This window comes from Diprion similis, chromosome 13 (assembly GCF_021155765.1).
Source record: "Diprion similis isolate iyDipSimi1 chromosome 13, iyDipSimi1.1, whole genome shotgun sequence".
Lineage (NCBI taxonomy): Eukaryota > Metazoa > Arthropoda > Insecta > Hymenoptera > Diprionidae > Diprion > Diprion similis.
The window spans coordinates 442,869-463,659 of NC_060117.1; the positions used below are offsets into that span (position 1 = coordinate 442,869).

At 44.8% G+C, this 20,791-nt stretch overlaps 4 protein-coding genes across 6 annotated transcripts; 2 read left to right on the top strand and 2 right to left on the bottom strand.

Annotated features, from left to right (window-relative positions):
* Positions 1-21: 21 nt before the first annotated feature.
* On the bottom strand, positions 22-5,341 carry LOC124413939 (WD repeat-containing protein 20). Of its 3 annotated transcripts, XM_046894752.1 has the most exons (4): positions 4,591-5,341; positions 3,981-4,175; positions 1,974-3,359; positions 22-440 (listed from the first exon to the last, which is right to left on the bottom strand). In XM_046894752.1, the coding sequence occupies exons 1-4, from the start codon at positions 4,858-4,860 to the stop codon at positions 369-371; spliced, it is 1,923 nt and encodes a 640-aa protein (XP_046750708.1). In that variant the 5' UTR covers positions 4,861-5,341; the 3' UTR covers positions 22-368. The 3 variants fall into 3 exon arrangements, with proteins under 3 accessions (XP_046750708.1, XP_046750706.1, XP_046750707.1); XM_046894750.1 differs by lacking the exon at positions 22-440 and having other exon boundaries at positions 986-3,359; positions 4,591-5,339; XM_046894751.1 differs by lacking the exon at positions 22-440 and having other exon boundaries at positions 986-3,359; positions 3,981-4,163; positions 4,591-5,338.
* Positions 5,342-5,739: 398 nt separating this feature from the next.
* Positions 5,740-8,244, top strand: LOC124414168 (U3 small nucleolar RNA-associated protein 25 homolog). The gene has a single exon (XM_046895120.1). It carries the CDS (start codon positions 5,850-5,852, stop codon positions 8,157-8,159), a length of 2,310 nt encoding a protein of 769 aa, XP_046751076.1. The 5' UTR covers positions 5,740-5,849; the 3' UTR covers positions 8,160-8,244.
* A 330-nt stretch (positions 8,245-8,574) lies between these two features.
* Positions 8,575-14,585, bottom strand: LOC124414173. Its single transcript, XM_046895136.1, has 2 exons — positions 12,946-14,585; positions 8,575-9,128 (listed from the first exon to the last, which is right to left on the bottom strand). The coding sequence occupies exons 1-2, from the start codon at positions 13,991-13,993 to the stop codon at positions 8,905-8,907; spliced, it is 1,272 nt and encodes a 423-aa protein (XP_046751092.1). The 5' UTR covers positions 13,994-14,585; the 3' UTR covers positions 8,575-8,904.
* Positions 14,586-18,030: 3,445 nt separating this feature from the next.
* On the top strand, positions 18,031-20,146 carry LOC124414174 (transmembrane protein 192). Its single transcript, XM_046895138.1, has 4 exons — positions 18,031-18,235; positions 18,354-18,488; positions 18,653-19,049; positions 19,151-20,146. The coding sequence occupies exons 1-4, from the start codon at positions 18,194-18,196 to the stop codon at positions 19,393-19,395; spliced, it is 819 nt and encodes a 272-aa protein (XP_046751094.1). The 5' UTR covers positions 18,031-18,193; the 3' UTR covers positions 19,396-20,146.
* Positions 20,147-20,791: the final 645 nt, after the last annotated feature.

Sequence of the window (20,791 nt, forward strand, 5' to 3'; positions counted from 1 at the left end):
ACAAAATGGTCGTGAAGTTGAAGTCTTATCGTTAAGTAAAAATTTGATCTAAAAACAAAAAATTAATCATTGGCATAGGAAACGATAGCAGCTTTTTCATGCTTCATCTGATGGCATCATGAAAATGCTAATCGAATTTAGATTAATCGAAAGAGAACAAAAAACGACATATATGTATTGTACATAATGCTACATGTATAGCATATGTTTTGAATCAGTTGTCAATAGTCTTTTAGAGTTATAATACTTGATTGTAAAGTAACAGCTGCAGTGAAACGGCGTGTAATATTCTGCTGGAGAACATGTGGCGTTCCGATGTAGGATGATCAATTTTTCCCAGGGAAACTTTGGTTGATATTCATCCGTGGCTACACTATAGTGCCGCCATCGTCCATTAGGCTCGTTACGTGAAAAGCTGCTCCCATTTGTCCTATGCTTGCCTGAAATTCAATTTTTTAACTTAGACCAGATCGTCGATCATTGGTGAGATGCGACGAATATTAATGTGGAAGATACAAGAAGGGAAAACAACGTGCTACCTTTCCTCGATAAAATAAAACTGCTGGTTGTTTTCTATTAGACTATCGGCTATGAAAATCTCCAATTAGCAATGTGGGAAACGCTAAAAGCTGGATCAAAGAAATTTTAAGACTCGTACGTACCATGCGCAAACTCAGATCGGCATCCGTGGCCTCTTGAATCAGCCAAAAGCAAGGCAGAGAATATTAATCTTTTCATGAAAGAAAAATTAGCACAGATCTAAGTAGCGGCATCCCGTGTGAAAGCAAAGGCAATGCCCGGCGAGATGAATAATGTTTTTGTATTAAAAGGCTAAAATTTTTTGAAATCTTGGTGTATGAATAAGCAGCATGTCTCTATTCGGCAGGGTTACAACTTTGTTAATTACGGAATAAGAGTGAAATTAAAAATAGGAATCACAGATGGAGAAAATGAAAGAAAAGTTCAAGCAGGAAGCAAGCAGCAGTTTTTCATTCAACTTTTTGCTTTATTTTACAACAAGGCAATTCATCATATCCAACAAAGGAATAAATGTCACATTATTAATATTCTGGGACAATAGTCTCGTTATGTATTTCATTGCTTCACTACGATTGGCTAAGCTAAGCTAGTAACACTTTACACGGGCTTGCGGAAAATAGGAGAACGGGGACAGAGAGGGGGGACCTGCCCGGCTGCGAGACCTGCACTGGACATAAACATATCACTCTCAGAGATGTAAACCGGACCTAGATATACTCTATAATTTAGACTTCCTTTAACGTGATTTCAATTTTCCTCCTTCGCCATTTCTCTTCTTTCTTCATATATTCAATTTGACGCATTGATTATCATAGGGGCGGCGGGATAATACTGCGTTTCGACGAAAACTGAACATTTAGCCAAGTGAATTTTACTTCGTTCAAGAATAGAGCTCAAATTTCGCAACCAAAATTCAACCATGTGGGGGAGATTTTCTAATATTCAGACTCTATTCTCTCGCACTGATTCGTTAAAACACGTAATTTTGATTATGTTTCAATTGACGCCCAAACGAGACAGTATCACACGTATATCCGTGCTCCTTTGTAAATATTGGTATTCATACACAGTACGGACTGAATTAAAGTATAGCTGAAAGTTCTGTAACAATTTTCTAGTTCCATTTATTTGCATCGACGACCGTCACGTTAGTTACCGCTTGTCGTTATCAGATAAATTTAAAGGGTTTCGATAAAATAGTTACAGGCCATTGATTAATTGTCTAACAATATGGTTACGGACCTGAGCTATCTCTAGTATATACAAATTAATTGATTAATAATTAGTTAATAAACTCGATTCGACGGAGTTTTAATAACAATAAAAGATGGGTTACATCAGAGATCATTTGGTCGATTAGAATTGGCGTTGGTGTGAGGATTGGTGTGGTGATGGGGCCTGTGGAGGGTGCTGCTTATCGTCAGAGGACCTACCATGTGGCCAGGCCTCGCCCACGTGTAGACGTATCCGTCCTGACATGCCGTCACGAAACAATCTTCTCTAAACACTAATTCAGTCAGCCTCTCGTGGGCCAGTTTCTTGCACACCAATGGTTCTAAAACAGGGCACTCGTCGAAACGTGGACACCAGGCGGTCCCTATCAATCTCATAGGATCGTCCATCGTACCGCCAGACTTTTTATTCGTACCTAGACCCGCGCCAACACTGTTTGAATTACTAGAATTTGAGTTACTGCCTGATTTCTCCCCACTATTATTTTGTACCGCGTTGTTGCTCGTCCCACTTCCTCTCATCGTTAGGCTAAAGTTTCTTTTGTGATTGTCACCTTTTCTTTCCCCAAAACTCAAGCCCGCCAGCCTTTGAGTCAACGAATTCACCGTAGACACTGCCGTATTGGTGCTAATACTATTATTACTACTTTCATTGTTACCACTCGCGCTCTCTTTAAAACCTATATTATTCAAATTGTTATGCTTGGCATTGTTGGAATTATGATTGGACGTTGCTCCGTTCCCGCTCGTAAATGTTCCCGATGACGAAAATGTCCCCGAACCTGCGGTCGACGTCCGTTGCTTGGCACTCACTGGCGGCCGAAGAACGTCCTCGGTTATATCCCAGAGACAGAGTTGAGTGTCCTGGGAGACACTTCCCAGTCTGTAGCACGTTCCACCGGACACTCTTAGCTCCGATCCGCACGAATTTCTATTGGAATGAATACCTTGAGAGACCGTCGACAATCTGTGGGGCTTCTCGTTAAAGTGATTATTGTGATTGGTGTGAGGTATGGATTCGTCGTCGGAACCACTGAAATCGGGATCGTGATCCCCGTACGATGTCGTGTAGGGATCGAACGCGACCACACTGACCCAACTGTGATGGCCCTGACCCCTGGCTACGACTCTTTTCTCGTTGAAGCTCCATATCGTCACTAGATCATCTTCTCCTCCTACTACGACGTATCGTCCGTCCGGTGACCAACAGACACACAAAAATCCTCCGAAGTAGCTCCTCGCCGATCCCACTAATTCCATCGTATCGTAGTGAAAAACTCGTAGGAAGCCATCCTGGGATACCACAGCCAAATTAGAACCGCAGGGACTGAATGCAAATTCATTTATACAGCACCCCTCAGCTCCGATCACCCATCGGTACAGGGGGTTTCTCGTGGACTTTGTTTTGCACGTGTGGATCGCGTAGCCATCCCCAGATTTGAACGGCTGATAATGAGGCGGCGTCGTTCCACAAAGCAGCTCTTCGTTGTACAAGTACAGTTGGCCAGAGCTATGAGAGACCAGAAATAGATTGCTCGATCCCGGCACCCATTTGATGCAAGTCACTTTACTCTTGTCGATTAGCCTCTGGAATTTACAAACAACAGTTGCTGATTATTCTTTGTCACTTTTATCTTCCAACTAATGTCAACATCTTCCACGTAAATCAAATAACTCGGGGCCTTGTCATATCTATTCGGCGAAAGCCTTTACAACCGGTGAAGGATAACATAACTAATAAATATGAATAGATTATAGCGTTAACATACACGGAGATTTTAATATCTTAGCACGTTGTCAGTGATTGGAGAAATAAGCGGAGTATTGCATAACAGAGTATGTAACACTTGTTTAATTATTTCGAGTTATAACTGCTTTATTACAGTACTGCCAACCTTGAGTAACACAGCGTTGTGCGGAGCCATCTGTGGCAGATAATAAGTAGAGAAAAAAAATATCTCTCTTCAACTCTTGCCGTGAGAGATAGCGTGTTATAGGTATCCGTTGTTAATTTCTTGGTTATCACGTGCTGACAAAATAACGCCGCTGTATCGTAGTCGTTCAACAATCAGTAATAAGCTTGACAAAGTGCAGCTATTTGCCTTTACTTGTAGAATTTGCGCAGCTTTGGCTGCCCGATTATTGAGATAAATATTCCTCATCAGGATAGATTTTTGATTTTAACTTGAATTGGCCTGTCATGCTTACCTCTTCGTTGTAAAGTTTGCTAAGTTCCTTTTTTATTGGATCTATGAGCTGAATTTGTCCTGTGGAAAATCCCACGAGCAGTGGAGCGCTGTCTGCGGTAGCTGTAGTTTGATTGAAGTTATGGCAGGTTGGATTTGTTCCTTTGTAGAGCTTTTTGTCGACAGGTTTGTTGAGATCCACAGCCTGAAACAGTTGCTATTATACTTCGGGATAGATTTTGAACCAGCATTATTCAGAGCAAAATTCCAAAGCTCTTATAGACTGAATTTGAATTCTACACCCAAAATCTGACAAAAGTATGCGGGTTTCTATAACTGTTATCGTCGAGCAAATTTTGCCTCTCCATGACACAGGGAATAGAGCATAGAGTGAACCAAAAGTGAAAGTAAAAGTAACACGGATAAAGCCGAAGTTGAAGTAGAAATGTGATGAATATGACGACGTTGGATAGGTGTGGTGGTGGTGGCTGCAAAGATGGAGTTCGGACAAGCGGGGAGGGGGTTGAAGGTTGGGGGGAGGGGGTGTTTGAGGTTATGTTTTGTTAACGTTGCTCGGAAAGAGTCGCGGGGCTGATCGGGTATGTTTGAGGAGGTGGCAAAAGAGGAGATACCTTTTTGACGCCGCGGTAAACGTATACGTATAATTCTTTGCCGAAGTTGAAGCACATGCGGTCGCCGAGACCCTGGGCTCCCGTGGGATCGGCTGGATCCGGCAAAGTGACGAAGGACACCCTGACCGAAGCGCTGCCTTGGCTGTTGGTGTAGCCCACCCTGTTAGGTCGCGAATACTCGGAGAGGGTCATCAGTTTGTACGTTCCTTCTCGCGTGACAAATTGTGTTTTCAAGTCGTCCTTCCCCCCTCCATCGAGCTGCACCGCCATCTTACCACTAGAGGAACGACGGTGGAGTTCATGAGAATCGAGGAAATGGGTGTTTCCTTTCCGATTTTATTTAACCGCCGATTGATCCGCGATTATACCAATCCCAGCTCGTCGATCGAACGACGACGAGAGTGTGGCCACTGTTTTCTCAACACCACCACCGCCACCGCCACCATGCAATATCGCGGAATCGCCGACTCCCGAGTACAAGATCCGAACCCGCAGCGAAATTCTCTGCGAGCTGATCGTCGCGGCTCGCTCCAGTGTTGTTGGTGCGCGCGCACGCCCCACACCACGGCCGACACTCTGCTAACAGCGGGCAATCCTACATGATATCGCTCTCTTCTAACCGGATATTTTCTCAACAGATGCTTGAATTACTAATTGATTTAATCGCTACTTCCTTCTTCCTGTCCCACATGTTGATGACCGTTTAACCGTCCCTCGTCGCGTCAACGAGGAGCTGCTGTCACTCTCGAACGATTCTGTTCGTACCACTCGCCCGTTTCGTATCTACCTATGTGTATACCTATGTTGAATTGCTCGGATGACCGACCACCACCCTCTCGCCGCATCCAAGTTGGCAGGAATATCGCAGCTGCTCGGAAAAAGCCGTTTCGTCCGGATCATTGATCGACAGAACCCGCTCCGTTAAAAATTTTTACAAGTATTCTCTCTGTGACATTATCGAACCTTTCCTCGCTTCGCGACGATCGCTGTGCTTCCGAGGAGATGCTGGAACGTACACGTCGTGTCAATTTCGTTTTCAAATAACGCGACGCTCCCCGCTCTTTGTCGTCTGCTATGTTTGGTATACACTGGTGCCGCCTATCTCCGCCGCCGCGTTCGCGGTGCTGCAGTCTCAATGAGTCTTAACCTGAAAACCACGTGTGTGCCAACGCGAGCGATGATTATTTGTTGTCAATAGATCGTGTGCATTTAAATTGAATTATTGCTGGCTGAATTGAACGCGGGACAGTTTTGATACGATGGTTCGTGGGAAAAAACCGACTCGCGGAGGGAATCGACGGAAATTGGATAAGCGTTTCGAGCATAAGCCTAAGCTGAAAAAGGGTAAATTCAATATCAGGGAAGCCTCGTATGTCAAAGAACGTGATGCCAAGAACGAAGAGATTGAAAGTAGGAGGCGAAAATTAGAGGCGGAGAGAAGTAAACAGTTGGAACTTGAGGCTGAGAGTTCCGAAGAGGAACGAGAGGATCCGTTAAAAATGTTGCTTTCAGCTATCGGTGGTGCCGAAACTAGGAGGCAACCTGCCATTGACTCTGATTCCGAGTCAGAGTCTGAATCCGAGCCTGACGACGAAGCCGGGCTCGAATCTTCCGCCGTAGAAGAAAGTCTTTTCAAGACGGGAATCCCGGACGTGGATCACGATACTTCCGAGGTTAGCGACGCCGAACATATCGAGATAAATTTAAGGGAGGAAGAGGAAGAAGACCAAGAGACCGCGCGCGAAGATGCCGGAAACCTCAGAGATCCGTTTTCAATTCATCTGCTCAACGATTTAGACGACGACTTGTACAAATCCGTATCCGCAGTTCCTCAGAAGGCTGCGACAAGTAGGTCGAAGTGGCCAACTCTTGGAACCGTTGTGTTTCAAATCCCAGAGATCGCGGATGAGTTTTCTAAGCCTGTTAAAAAAAGACCCAGGATCTCGATATTGGAAGACAAGCAATTCGCCAGGCACGGAGCTGTTCCGCAAGCCATAGACGCCGTTGACTGGGACAAGTTGTTCGTCAAGTCGCAAATTCAAGGCAATATCTCCAAGGCGAACTACGATAATATTAAGGACAGTCTGGTGTCTAACAATAAGCCGAGTCCCCTAACACTGTTGCAGAAAGAATTGTTTACCATAATTAACAATTATCAAGATCTGTGCTACAACGAGCGGAATTTCGCCAACGGCGAAGAAATTAGATTTCTTTATTGTTTGCACGCGGTAAATCACATTTTAAAAACTAGAACCAAGGTCTTGCATCACAATGCGAAACTGACTAAGGCCAAGAAGTCAGGGACAGCGGATATTCCGGACGAATATCGGGATCAGGGATTAGTCAGGCCGAAGGTTCTTATAATAGTCCCATTCAGACACTCGTGTTTAAAAATTGTCCAGCTATTGATCGCGATTTTAATCGGAGAAGACAAGGGTGGGTCAGTGGTGAACAAACTTCGTTTCATGGAGGATTTCAGTGGCAACGAACTTGCAATGCCGAGGAAAAATCCCAAGCCCGAAGATTACGAGCAAACCTTCGAAGGGAACGTCGACGATACCTTCAAAATCGGCATATCCGTGACGAAGAAAACGTTGAAACTTTATTCCGACTTTTACTCATCCGATATAATCATCTCGTCCGTCCTTGGGCTCCGAATGCTCGTCGGCGCCGAGGGCGAACCCGACAGGGATTACGATTTCCTTGCGTCCGTGGAGTTGCTCGTGATGGACCAGACGGAGGTGTTCGCGATGCAGAATTGGGACCACTTGCTGCACGTCCTCGACCACATTCATCTCCAGCCAAAGGAATCTCACGGTACGGATTTCTCTCGCGTTCGCAGCTGGGTGGTGAATGGTTGGTCAAAGTTCTATCGGCAGACGCTGATATTCTCCGGCGTAGCGTTACCCGAGATACATGCGATATTCAACAAGCGGTGCTTCAACTACGCGGGAAAAGCGAGGGTCGTGAATCCGGTGACTTCCGGAACCGTTTGCCAAGCGGTGATTCAAGTGCCCCAGGTGTTTCACAGGTTCGATTCCCGAGACCACGGCCACGACATAGAGGCCAGGTTCGCTTTCTTCGTATCGAAGATTCTCCCCCAGTACAAGGACAGCATCATGAATCACACCGTTATCTACGTACCGTCCTACTTCGACTTCGTCAAAGTTCGCAACTACTTCAAGAAGGAGGAGCTCAGCTTCGTTCAGATCTGCGAGTACTCGAAGGATGCAAAGGTGGCCAGGGCCAGGGACATGTTTTACCACAGTGACGCGCATTTCCTCATTTACTCGGAGCGGTTTCATTTCTTCCGTAGGATACGCCTCAAGGGCATAAGGCATCTGATATTCTTTGCACCGCCGACGTTCCCTCACTTTTACAGCGAACTTTGCAACCTCATGCAGGAAGCGAATCAGAATCCGAACGCAGGCTCGGACAGTAACATGACCGTCACTTTGATGTACTCGAAGTATGACGCGTTGAAGCTCGCAGGCATCGTCGGCACCGAAAGGACAACGAAAATGATTAGCTCGGGCCAAGACGTTCACATGTTTATGACCGGCGGCTGACGACGAGTGAAAAAGTATTTATCCGGTATCGAAATCGTCCCTGCTCCATTTGTAAAATCATATGCATTTGGTAATAAACGACTCCTTTATTTCATATATATCCATGTAGATGATATAAACAAACGTATAGAAAGATTATACGTTTGCCTGGACTTATTTCTATTCCAATTCACAACAATGATTGTTTATACTCTGAACCTACGTGCGAAATGCCGCTAACTGAAGGAGTTTCGTAAGTTTTCTAATTAATCTATCGTTGATGAGAAATTTATTTTATTCAGCGTTATCACGACGCACGAGTCTGAAATACCTATATCGGCAGATATATATTAATATTATCACGCCGTAGAATAATAATCGATAAATAAATTGACTTTGTCAGAGTGTGAAATTTTTTCAAATTCATCCGTGTGTATATATATGTATATATATATATATATATATATCTATGAATACATAATAAGAGTATACCTGTGGATTATAATAGTAAAATTTTATACATAATATCAGTATGATATAAGGAAGTAGTATCGCAGTGACAATTCCAGACTTACGACTCTACGAGATTTGAATTCTAAAATTACATTACGCAAGACAACGAATCCGGCATGTCTCTTATTCGATTCGAAGTGCCACATGCGTACCTACAACGGGTATATAATTTCGTCGCTTATCATACGAAGACGAATAATAAAATTGTTCATAACTGCATGAATTCAGGAGGTCTCGATTCGTCGCCGTATCACTATTTGCGCTTCAGGATGCGCTCCCTCGCGTTTCTCCCGTCATAGACCGGCCGATCCTTGGAAACGGTGGTCGACGCCTCGTTTCCATCCTCCTTCAACCCTGACCGATCGTCGTGCTCTCCCGACCTGTCGTCATCGAAATTCTCGTCCAGCTTGGACACTGCTGGGATCCCCGATATCACCGCCTCCGTCACCCTCCTCTCGTCTCCTCCTTCGATCGCGTCTGTGAAAAATATTGAAAATTTTTAACCAGAAACTTGACGCTGTTCCTCCATGTGTATTTCAACATCGCAAAACTGGCGTATTACGGGTATAAGTGTGCCAAGGGGGTCGCACGCGCGTCGTGCGTCTGGATCTTATTCGAGTTTTCAAATTTGGAGTGGCGATCGACGATCTCGTCGTCGGCGTCGTTAATTACCGTGGTAAGAAGTCGATCCGGGATGCCGGCTGGTAGGAACCGGACCAGCAACGGGTGGCGGGCTAGTCGTATAATTCGGGCACCCGTCTCTGCTACTCGTAGCATTCGAGTTTTTTCCTGCTTTGAATGTCGCATTGGAAGGACGGTCTTCCGGTGTCCAGATGAACATGTAGTAAAGAGACAAAATAATGGCGGCTAGGCTAACGGAAATAACGTAGGCGACGACCGTCAATACCCGCACTAGCTTCGGCCTGTGCTTAGGCTCGTAAAGTTTGTCCTTGCTCTCCTCCCCGGCAAATTTCACCTCGTTAGCGGCGGCCGCTTTGCTATCTCTCCTTGTACGCAAAGTACGACTTATACTAGCCATCATGTTCTGGGCACTCATCTTTCTCGACAGCTGCATGTCTTCCCCGCGTATTTTCTCTACGTCGACGTAACAACTTTACTTCTTTTCCTCATACATGTATTATACCGCTACCTTGATGATTTTCTTTCATCGGAATTGTTGGGAATCTTCATGATTTTCTTTTAATTCTAGTTCTTATCGCTGGTTGGAAATCGAAAACCCGCCACGAGTAGTGATTCCCCTCGCGTTATTGGCACGCCTTCTGCACAGACGCGCCGCGCAGATCGTGTCTCCTAAACGCTATCTAGAGGAATTCAGCACGTTCAAGGGCTCTGTTTATACGTGCCTTTCTTTCTCGCCGAAAGTTATCGTAGCACCCGTCTATCGGTACTACGTTGTTAATAACAATAAAAAAGAAGAGAAGAAAAATTAAGCTGACCAAGTCAACCATAGACTGATATTTCGACGGTTATGATTAATTCTCTAACGATAAACCAAATACGTTACCCTCAAGGTTACCCTGCGCCAAATGCAACGTTCTCACTTCGCAGTATATTGCATAGTTCGTTGATAATTGATTTGCCGTGCTCGGTGAATACAGGCACAGTTGTTTATCGGAGATCTTTGCTTTTTTTTTCTCCTCCAAGTTTCCAAGAAATATTTTAGCAGCCGCGACTAGTCCGTTTACGACCTTCCTTAAAAACGACGACGAGGGAGGTAATGCGAGTTTTAAACCACCGAGGTGCCGAGTTTTTGGTAAACCAACGAGACGTAGATTTGAGTAACGGGTCTAGGCGGCGAAGGCTCGCGAAGCTTTGAACCCCTGAAGGTTATTTAGAGCCGCATGTTTACCAGACGTCGTGTCCGTAGCCCACCGACGAAAACTCACCACGTTGAGGCACACCCACAACGTTCCGAATGCGCTCCAAAGCTTGGCAAGCTAGCTACATATATAACGTAGGCGTACTGCGCAAGCCTCGAGGAGGAATTCTGCAAGCCCGAAAAGAGCTGTCGCAGATGTTGCAATGATCCGATGTTAGTTACTAACTAAAACTTTCTATACTCAGCGCTGATGTCCGCGTTCAAGGATATATAGAAGAGAATCCCGAAAAGAACGGATTCATTTCTGGAGGTCGAAGAAGTCGCGCTCGCTAGCTGTTATCCTACGTAGACGTATGACGTATGACGTATGAATTGATCGAGTAGGCCTAGACCTATACCTATGTGTATATGTATGTACGTATCTACACACCGTTATTGCGGCTCGAAAGATACTCTCGTGGGAAGAGATCACGCCACCTTTACCGTATACGATTCAAACCCGAAGCTCGAGCAGATCGATGAACGGCCGCTGTGTGATTATTGTAGGTACATACGTGCGTGGGGCATACCCAAGTTTTAACGCCACGGGTCACCCCAGGGTGTCGCGTGTAATTTTACTAATCCTGCCTCGTCCGTCGACGCTGCTGTACCCGTAACAGCCTAGTTACTGCTGCCCTGTTCTTTTACCGCGTAATCTATCATCAGAATCGAAGTACGAGTAGCCATAACGTGATAAACTTTATTCCCATTCCCATTTATTCCCGTTAATGCATTATCATTTACACTCTTGTCGAACTTATGACGGACGACCAAACATTTTAACAGTTTGTCATAGTTTTATTATAACGATTTTCGATCGAAGAAATCGGATTCTTCGCGGCATCAATGCATAAGTATATCATGTATATACCGTACGGGTATATGGATATACACGTCTCATTTCGAGATTTTCGCGAATTCCCAGCGCATGAAATATATAAATGTATATTATAGGTATAGGCGCACCTTTGTTTTAAGAGTGCCGGATGGCTTCGATCTCCGCCTAGCCAAACATCCTCGGTAATATGTATATATATAATATATACATGTATATATATATATATATATATACATATATATGTACTACGCCCTCAATCTAAAAGACCCGCGTCGTATACATATATACGCACACATATGTATATGTATGTATGTATGTATATATAATATATTTATATATACGTATAGCAGGCAGACGACGTTAGACGCCGAAGGCATCAACGCGCGGCGAAGGGAGGCATTCGATTGATTTTTATAGATCCAGCCCAAGACGAAGATGTACGTCATATCGCCGAAACAACTTACCCTGTGTAGAATTCAGACGAAAATTTCAATAGGTTTCAAATGTTGGTTCTCTGCTGTGGAGAGAATCTCGAGGTAAAAAAGAATTAACAAAATGAAATAAAATTGAAAAAAATGAAGTAGCAAACGGTTTTGTTGGGGGAAACGTCGCGGCGTGGGGTGACGTAACGAAACGCGAAGCCCTCCTAGGGCGGACTTTCCTCTACGACTCCGCATCGCATATTATGTCGGGTACCGCGGATAATCCGACCGCCACCTTCCAACCCCTCCACCTCTCCGCCCCTCTTTGACCCCTCCTTGACCCCTCCTTCACCCCGGTATTTCGCTTATTTGTAAGGCTTTAATTACCCCCGTCCTCCAGCACCAACTCCCGTGTTTTTATCGTATTACACTCTGATACTTTGGGTGGATGCGGACGTTACATTGAGGGCAATGATTGGAATCATTCTCTCGGTAAATAAATTGGCATCCGCGGCAATGCACTTCCTTGACTCCCTTAGAGCTTCGTTATAAAGCGTCGGTGTAGCAAAAGAAATGAGAACTTGGCACGCGTTGTTGAAATACAATTTTGTAAAGAATTTTTCAAAATAATATACAGGACGAAATTTGGACGGTGTAAAGTATCAAGACAATTGTCGTCTCGTACTTTTTCAATTCTGTTTGTTCAATGTACGTTTATAGTCATATCTATACGTGCCTAACGCATGCATGCAAATCCATTGGTGCAACTGTGGGAAAACGCCACCCGATTGGAATTGTTGATTCGCGCGGATGTTATGGAAATGTTGCGATTGAGCGGGGACATTGAAAGAAACTACGTGAAAGAAGAATTAAAAAAAAAAAAGCGATGGACGCGATGTACGGATAGAGTTACGTCATGTATGAGCAACTTTTAGGGGGAATCCGTCCTGTCTACGACATAATGTTACCGAAACAGTCGGAGGAGATGTCAATAGAATATATGACCTTACAATATATCTCGAGTACACGTAACATCGGCGTCTAGGTATCGTACAAGCGGTTTGAACTACCCTTCGCGTCCACCGCTGACAACTATAACCGGGGGTCTACGTAACACTCGCGGTCCCTCTTATAAATGACCGTCGAACCCCTTACCTCCATTACCCTTCGCCGTAGCGCCGGGTCGGACTTCGAAATGAGAATAGTTTCCAACTTTCAAACGTAATCCCGCATAAATGATTCCTCTCAGATCCACCGCCGATGGGGCGGGTGGTATCGACGAAGCGTTGGGTCGGGGCGAGAGGTTGGTTCCATCTTTGGTGAACGTGATTCCGGGCAACCGTTGAGGCGTGTTGGTTTCACCCTCACCGCCGGATTCCTGCGCTGTCTCATTTGCAAATTGGTGAGGATTCCCGGATTTCTTCTCTTCTTTCTTCACCTCCCGAAGCTCGCCGTACGGCTTTTTCACCAGGTACACGCCCGTGTTCGCCGGGGTGGGCCTCGAGTAAACAGGTTCGTTAGCGTAAGCCGTCGTTGTATCGACGTTTACGGATGTGGCTTGATTATCAGGTAGATCGATTTCGGTTGGTGGTGAATCCTCGCCTAGCTCTGTTTTTCTTGACGATGTTTCGCCGATTTCGAGCGACGATAAATCACCCGCCGACGAGGCAGCCGTCGCGAGATAAACGGAGGATAACGATACCTCGTTTCGTAGATCGACGAGCGGGGTGGTGGAATATTTGAATTCCATAAAGTCGTCTCTATCCTTGAAAGTCTGCCTCCCTTGCGAACCATCGTCGGATCGCATCTCACGTCCTTTCCGCAAAGTTATTCTCTCGAGGAGATTCAATGTCTTCCCTAGACCATCGTTGATCCCTGTAGCCACCAGCGACTCCTCCGAAGAATTTGCTCGTAAATTTGGCAAGTAATGGGTGAGATACTCTATCTGAGGATCGCTCACCAGTCGGCTTCGCTGTATCATTTTCGGGTTCGGTGGCTCCCAAATGAACACGTAATAGGCACTTAGAAGAATCGCAGTAAAACTCACAGAAAATACGTAGGCCATTACCGTGACCACGCGAACTATCTTTTTCGTCCCCGCACGGTTTTCATAAATCCCATTCGCGTCCTTCTGACCACTGTTTTCTCCCGATCCATCCTGCGGGGGTCCGTTACCACCGGCTTCTTCCGACGACTTGCTCATGGTTGTCACGGTTTTTTTATTTGTGGGCTGATTAAACTCTCCGATTTATTGATTCTGCACAAACGGTATCGATCTATATAGCTGATTTATACAATAATATTATGACAAGCTGTGAACCGGTTACTGCACCCGGAGTAAAATCATACTCTCTCAAATTTTAACTCCGTTCTAATTCCAAACGTGAATAACTTGCCAGATTCACCCGCTTCAGCATTTTCGTTTCCTCTTGCGCAAACGCGCTGCTTTCTTTAATGTTTTTCTCTTCTCTCTTGTTACTTCGAAAAATTCACACTTGTTCTGAAACAGTGAGCTCTGCGAACCGCTTCAACAATATGAAAGTTTTATCAATTATCGGAGTAACAATTTGGTCAGCACCTCGTAGCAATTAACTACTTCGCGGTTACGTAAAAGTTTACAACTCATCTCGCTGACAGATAAGGGCCAAGCGCTTACTTCACCTCGGTCTAGGAGAGACTGCGTCATTCGCCGAGGAGAGGTAGAAGAAATAGAAAAATAAAAAAAATTGCAAACTAGCAACGCTCCGCATGCCGAGTCACGCTCGACTGCAAGCTCCGACCGTTTCTGCGAAAGCTCATTCGGCCTCCACGTGCAACAGACGCGAATAATGCGCACGCGTCCTCTTAACTCCTAAGTATCATACCTACCCCCAAATAACGGGCACACAGCTTCATCCTAATACCTAGAACAGATACACCTGGTATAACCTGCAGGCAAAATACGAATTCATGTACGAATCGTTGTAAACGCTGTAAGAAAGTATAGACATCGATAGGTTTTTACGACGATGCTTTATTTGTTGGACATTGTATAGACTTCGATATAGCGTGGCATTGGCTAGATGAACATTTAATACTTGACTTTAGCCTTGCTAACTTTCCACAATCCTCTCCTTCCATTAACTTTTGACAAAGACGCGCAAGCAGCTTTTCCATCGAATGAACTCGTACCGTATTTGGAATCTCCCGCCGTTTCCGTTGGAAAATCGGATGCGATCTCCGGGAAGAAAAGGCAAAGAAACGGGTCCTTCGCAGCCTGATTATCGTGTGATTCCGATGACGAGGACGTCGTCCCGAAAAGAGGGATTTCGGCAGGGGTGCGGCTCTTGCGGTGCCGTTTTCGACGGAGCCAATGCCAGATCGTCATCACCGACGAGACTTCTCGACGTCGCGATGCGAGCTTTCCTGATTTCGGACGGGTAACTGTTTCAGAATGTAACTGAAAAAATGACACTATCAGGTTGGCGAAGGCAAAGAAAATTAAAAGAAGCCTCAGGGATGGCGGATCCATCATCTTACCGAGGCGAGAGAAGGCTCATCGTCCGTTACGGATGTTGTAGTCCGTGATTTTCCAGCCGTCGTCGATTTCTCGTCGGTCGTTACGGTTTCGTCAGTGACCGTTTCTAACTTTTCCTCCCGTAGTTTACTCCCGGGTTTTTGTCCATATTTCTGAAAGCTTCTTTCAGTTTTTACTTTTTGAATTTCAGTCGCATGTAATTGCTTCGATTGTATGATTTTCCTTTTTGGAAAATCCTCGTCCTGCTCGCAGCTATCCGACCTCGAGGACTGTCGGGCTTTTCGCGGTTTCTTGGCGACGGATTTCTTCTTCGTGCTATCACGTGTCACTGCCTCTTGATTCTCTTCCAACGACGTTGAGGCGTATTCAGTTTGCTTTTTCGACGATCTAGAGCCAGATTTAATTTGCAGCTTGTCATAGGTCTTCAGCTGCGTTATACCCGTACATTTACTGGAGCATGCCTCCACCTTATTTAAAACGTCCGCTTCGATATTAATTTCCGAAATTTCATCCTTCGATTCCAGTTCTTCGACCTTGTCGATATTATCGTCATTTTTCTGCCCACCTCCGGTTGAAGTACTTATTTCGTCTTTACAATCACTGGCAATTACCGACTCACCTTCTTCGCTCTTGACGCTGTTTTTATCCTCACTCTTCGAAGGAACTTTCGTAAGCGATGCGACAGGTCTCGAGTGAGTGCAAAGTATACGATTATGTTTGCGGAGATCGTCATCCGTCATGACATCTACGCAGACCCTTTGGAGCCCTAGAACCGGATGCGTAGCAACGTGCAGATCACTCTTAACGCCGCCTTCATCCGCCGATTTCTTCGTGGAGTGAGTGCTGCTCTCTCCGTCCGTCACTTTCTTTCCTAGTACCGCACGAGTTTTCTTTTTCTTCGAGCTGCTGCTGCTTTTTACCGAAGCTTTCCTTATTTTACTCGAGCCGATGTTACTCCGTTTTTTAACTACAACCTTTTTCTTCACCCTCGAAGTTTCGGTACTCCTTTCCTTCATTTGTCCCAAGACAGCTTTTTTCGACGACTTCTTCGACGGTGTTTTACGTCTTGACAGCGCCACTGTCGATCCTGCAGGCTTTGAAGTGACCGCGTCAGCATCTCTAGTCGAACAATTAACGACAACTTGTAGAGCCACGTCCGCGAACAGTCGGTCTAGTGCAGCCTCGCAAACTCCGCAGCCGATGTTCTTCCGGGTAATCGGGGATTTGACCTCGGCGATTTTACCCCGATTCCGTACTCCGTTAGCCGATCGGTACCTCAATTCCGAAAGTCGGTTGTAACCGTCGTTCGGCGCCCCCGCAGCCGGATCGCCGAGGGAGGAATTGGGATGAGCGTTGACGTGAATTTCCCCAGCATGCGAAGATCCGTTTCCGCAACTACGACGGCTCGTTCCTTGATTTTTGCACGGCTCGCTGTGCAACCAGCGGGGACACGTACCGGCGTCAAGGAACAATTTTTTCTCCCGCAAAATTTGAAAATCTACGTCTTGACCTGTCGCTAAAGTACGAGTCGATCTTCTATGCGGGTTGCACCTGGAAACGCAGGTGCTGCGGACCCACGGCTCCCAGGTCTGAACGGAGGACTCTCGGGCACTCGTTCGTTTGCAAGTTCTGAAACACCATTCGTTGGACAATTTGGCGCCCTGGAATGGTTGGCGCTGACAAGCGTCCTCCTTGCTCTTTCGGTAATCTCGCTGCGACGTACCTGCGTCTCGGACACGGTCGTTCGTTTCCTGGGTGGAATCAATGACGCCTCGTTGCACCGACGACGACGAGTATTCGGAGAAATGTTGCATCGTTTCTGTATTATTCAACGTAATGCATCGATGCAGAGGAAAGCGGAATTTAACCTCATCGACTTACGGTTTAACGTGAAAAAGCGATCAGGATTCGTAGCGTTATTCAAGTCTCTTCGGAGTAACGTGCTCGAGTAGAATTTATCTGGCAACGGTTGATTTGATGTTTCATTTTTAGTTTTATTTTTTTTTATATTTTAGTTTGAAACACTGCCGAGATTTTAGATTTTTCTTACATTCTACCGATCACCCCGGTGACATGTTGTCAATGTTGTCTCTCGTCACTCCGTTTTTTTTTTTTCCTAGTACCGAAAATCCAGCAAGTCGTGGAGTCGCGATTTTTCATTTCGCGAAAATTATCCGCCGGCAATCCATCGCGATTAGTGATGGTGCATAGTTTGGATCCTTGGATGTATTTTTCAATCCAGTTACACCTACCGTTCTGCTGTATTATGACTACTCACATAAAGATTAACAACTGATGAACTAATTGTGGAATCATTTTGAAAAGCGGAAAACCACTGAGATATGTACATATCAGTGCCGAAAACCCAATAGACCCATCGGTCTTTATTCGCAATCAGATGTTCTCAACATTTTGAACGTTGGCGCGCTTCGCCTCGCGTCGTCTGCTGGGTGCCATTGCGATTTGTTCCTCACTTGAGTCACTTCAGGTCCTAAGTCCGTGGCCTGTCACGTGAGTGGGTGCAAACTCATCGGGGGAACGGCTGATCTCAGCAGCTCAGCTCTCAAGTCCGACTGACCCGTCATCCAAGGTTGATTGACTTGATACGCTTGATACCTATCCGCCTGTCGTCCCTGTTCGATGTTTCAGTCCTTATTCCCTCGATCGCACGACATGATATCGTGGCTGCAATAAATAACCTTCCTGCAGTTGCAACAAACAATAACCGGAGATCATAGACGCATCTTATAATTGTTAGCGCAGCTCCAAGGAATGCTTCAGCAGACTATCGGCGGCAGTTCCTTCCGATCGCTAGACCGCGAGAGAGATCAAGAGAAGCGATCTTTCGTTTGAAATCCTTCGTATACCTACCAGGCACGTCGGGGAATGGTCAGCCTCGTACGTGATCAGCCGAACACTTCTGGAAGCGTAAGTGAGGCAATGACCAATCGTGGTTCAGCTAGCGCGGGGTTACTCTCCGAGTTCGCGTAAAGCCAACCCAGCTCTAACCTCAATCTCCCGCTTATGGTATTCTCGTTCGTTGAAGGGCGCCGTATTTTTCGCCGCTTCTATGAACATGGACGACGACGAATATCTACAACCAGTTATCACCTCGCAGGAGGACGACAACTTTCACAAATTGGACACGATCCCGTACACGTTCGTCGCCCTCCTATTTGGCGTGAGTAAAATATCATAACCGCGTTCATCTTCTTCTTCTTCTTCTTCTTCTTCTTCTTCTTCTTCTTCTTCTTCTTCTTCTCTAATTCCTAAAACCTAACGGAAGTTCGAAAGTAGAGGAATTTCCGACCTATACGCATTACATATGAACTTGACTATTCTTAGGTTGCCTTGGAAATAACTGGCATAGCCTTTGTTTCGTTGTGGCCTGAGGAAGAAAACAAATGCGACACATATTTCGTACTGTTGTATCTCCATTGCGCCTACTGGCTCCTGGTAATGCTACTCGATCATATTCTCAAATTGAAACATCATCATTTGAGGATAAGCGGCTACTTGGACTTCTATCAGTCGACCTACCAGCACATAAGGGCTCCGTTCTTCGTCGCCTCACTTTGGAACGCCGCTTACCTTTTGCTCGCAACAATCTTACATCACACGCACAAGATGGACTATGAGAAATACTGCAGAGCTTCGGAGTGGCTTACGCCGATGAACTACATATTGCTTCTCACCACCTTGGAACTTTCGATAATCGTCCCTGTCTATGTCAATTATATCAGTAAGCCCGGCGGATTGTTAGTTAGTTTGCTGATCAAAGCTAAGACTGGAAAAGTAATATGAAATTGATATAACTAACGGAGGACTGCATTCACATTCTAGGACGAGTTAGACGCTTTAATCGATTGAGACCACCTCCGGACGTTACCCGCGAGGAATGGCTGTCGTCGTTCACTCAAGACTCGTACGCCGGTGGCGGGGAGGTCGGCTATCAGCAGAAGGGATCGAACTTGGCTGAATTACTCGAGAAACAAGCAGATCTGATTAGGTACTTGCGCGATCATAATGTTAAACTGAGTCATAGGATGATGCTGCTCGCGGACCAAAGGAGACCAAGAGAGCCGTAGTTGGCAATTTGTTTCTTCCTCGAGACGCGGTCGTATGATATGATATTTGACGAGATCATATAACTTCGTTGCTTGTATACCGATAACGAAACATTGTTTTTCAACAAAAATCTCCACCTCTTCTGTAGCACTGAGCGTTCGCCGCCGACAAACGGATTGTCGGCAGCAGGTGCACGTTGTTACCGACTGTTGGGTAAATGAACTTACTCAGCTTTGTCGCAAATTTGCTGAATAATTTTTTAGCGATGGCGGTAAATTTCCATCGGAGTGTTCCAATATCTTCTTCGATATATCGTTGGTTCTAAGAAGATCGCATCAATATCGATCCCCTACTTCTTTCCCCCAAGTTATTGTTGCCGCTCGTGTGAGAACTGTAAGTGTCAAACGTTCTGCGGCTACTTTGTCCTGACAATTTATCGTCACTGTAAAGATCTCCTGATATTTAATTGTTACTAATTAACCGGATTGATTGATTATAGTAACTTTTTCTTCCTGCTTTGCTTTGAGTTTCATAGGTCTTCTGCATAGTTCTTCGAGTGGGAAATTCGTGACAACGATTAGTCAACAATTTTTTATGTGTGATCAGATAATAATAATAATGTTATTCAAAATCGATGTGGTTTTTTGTTTCGAGGGCGCTATAATGGTCATAACGCCCAAGAATATAAAATACTAAGAATAAGAGATTACTGTGATATCACCGTAAATGTAAATTTTACCAGTTTAATAAACTACCTATCTATATTTTGAATCAATCAAACCAGTTTCATTTAAAAACACACGATCGCTATGGTTGTCTCTTCATGTTCCTTGATATTGGCGCATCTCTGCCAAGCAATATAGCGAAGTCGCTGACATAAGATGCCATAGGATTAATTTATGCACATTTATTTCTAAAATCAATTCCTTGTATTACTTCAATTATACTATTTTATACATACTTTTGAATTAATGCTATCTTTTTTTTTTATTACTTCCTTTTCCACAAAAATTTCATTACAAAATTAATAAGGTGTATATTGCTAAAAATTATCACTAGTTTACAATAATTGGAACAATCATCATTACCATTATTATTGTTGTTGTTACTATTATTATTATTCTTTTGTTACCTTGCATTGCAGTCTTTCTGAAATTCTTTGAAAAAGTTATTGCCAAAAGTACGTTATTCTCATCTCCTTTTCTCCGCTTCTTTTTACCCGAAGTCTGCTATTTTTCTTTCCAAACTACGTAAAATTATACATGGATACGCAGTGTATCCTTCACGGTTGTGTATATAATATACGTATACGGTTTTTGCAGTTTCAATGTTTAAAGCCTCACGGAGTTTCCCTATACACATAATTACTATAAATGTTTTTATTCTCATCATGATCGAAATATCTATACCACTATA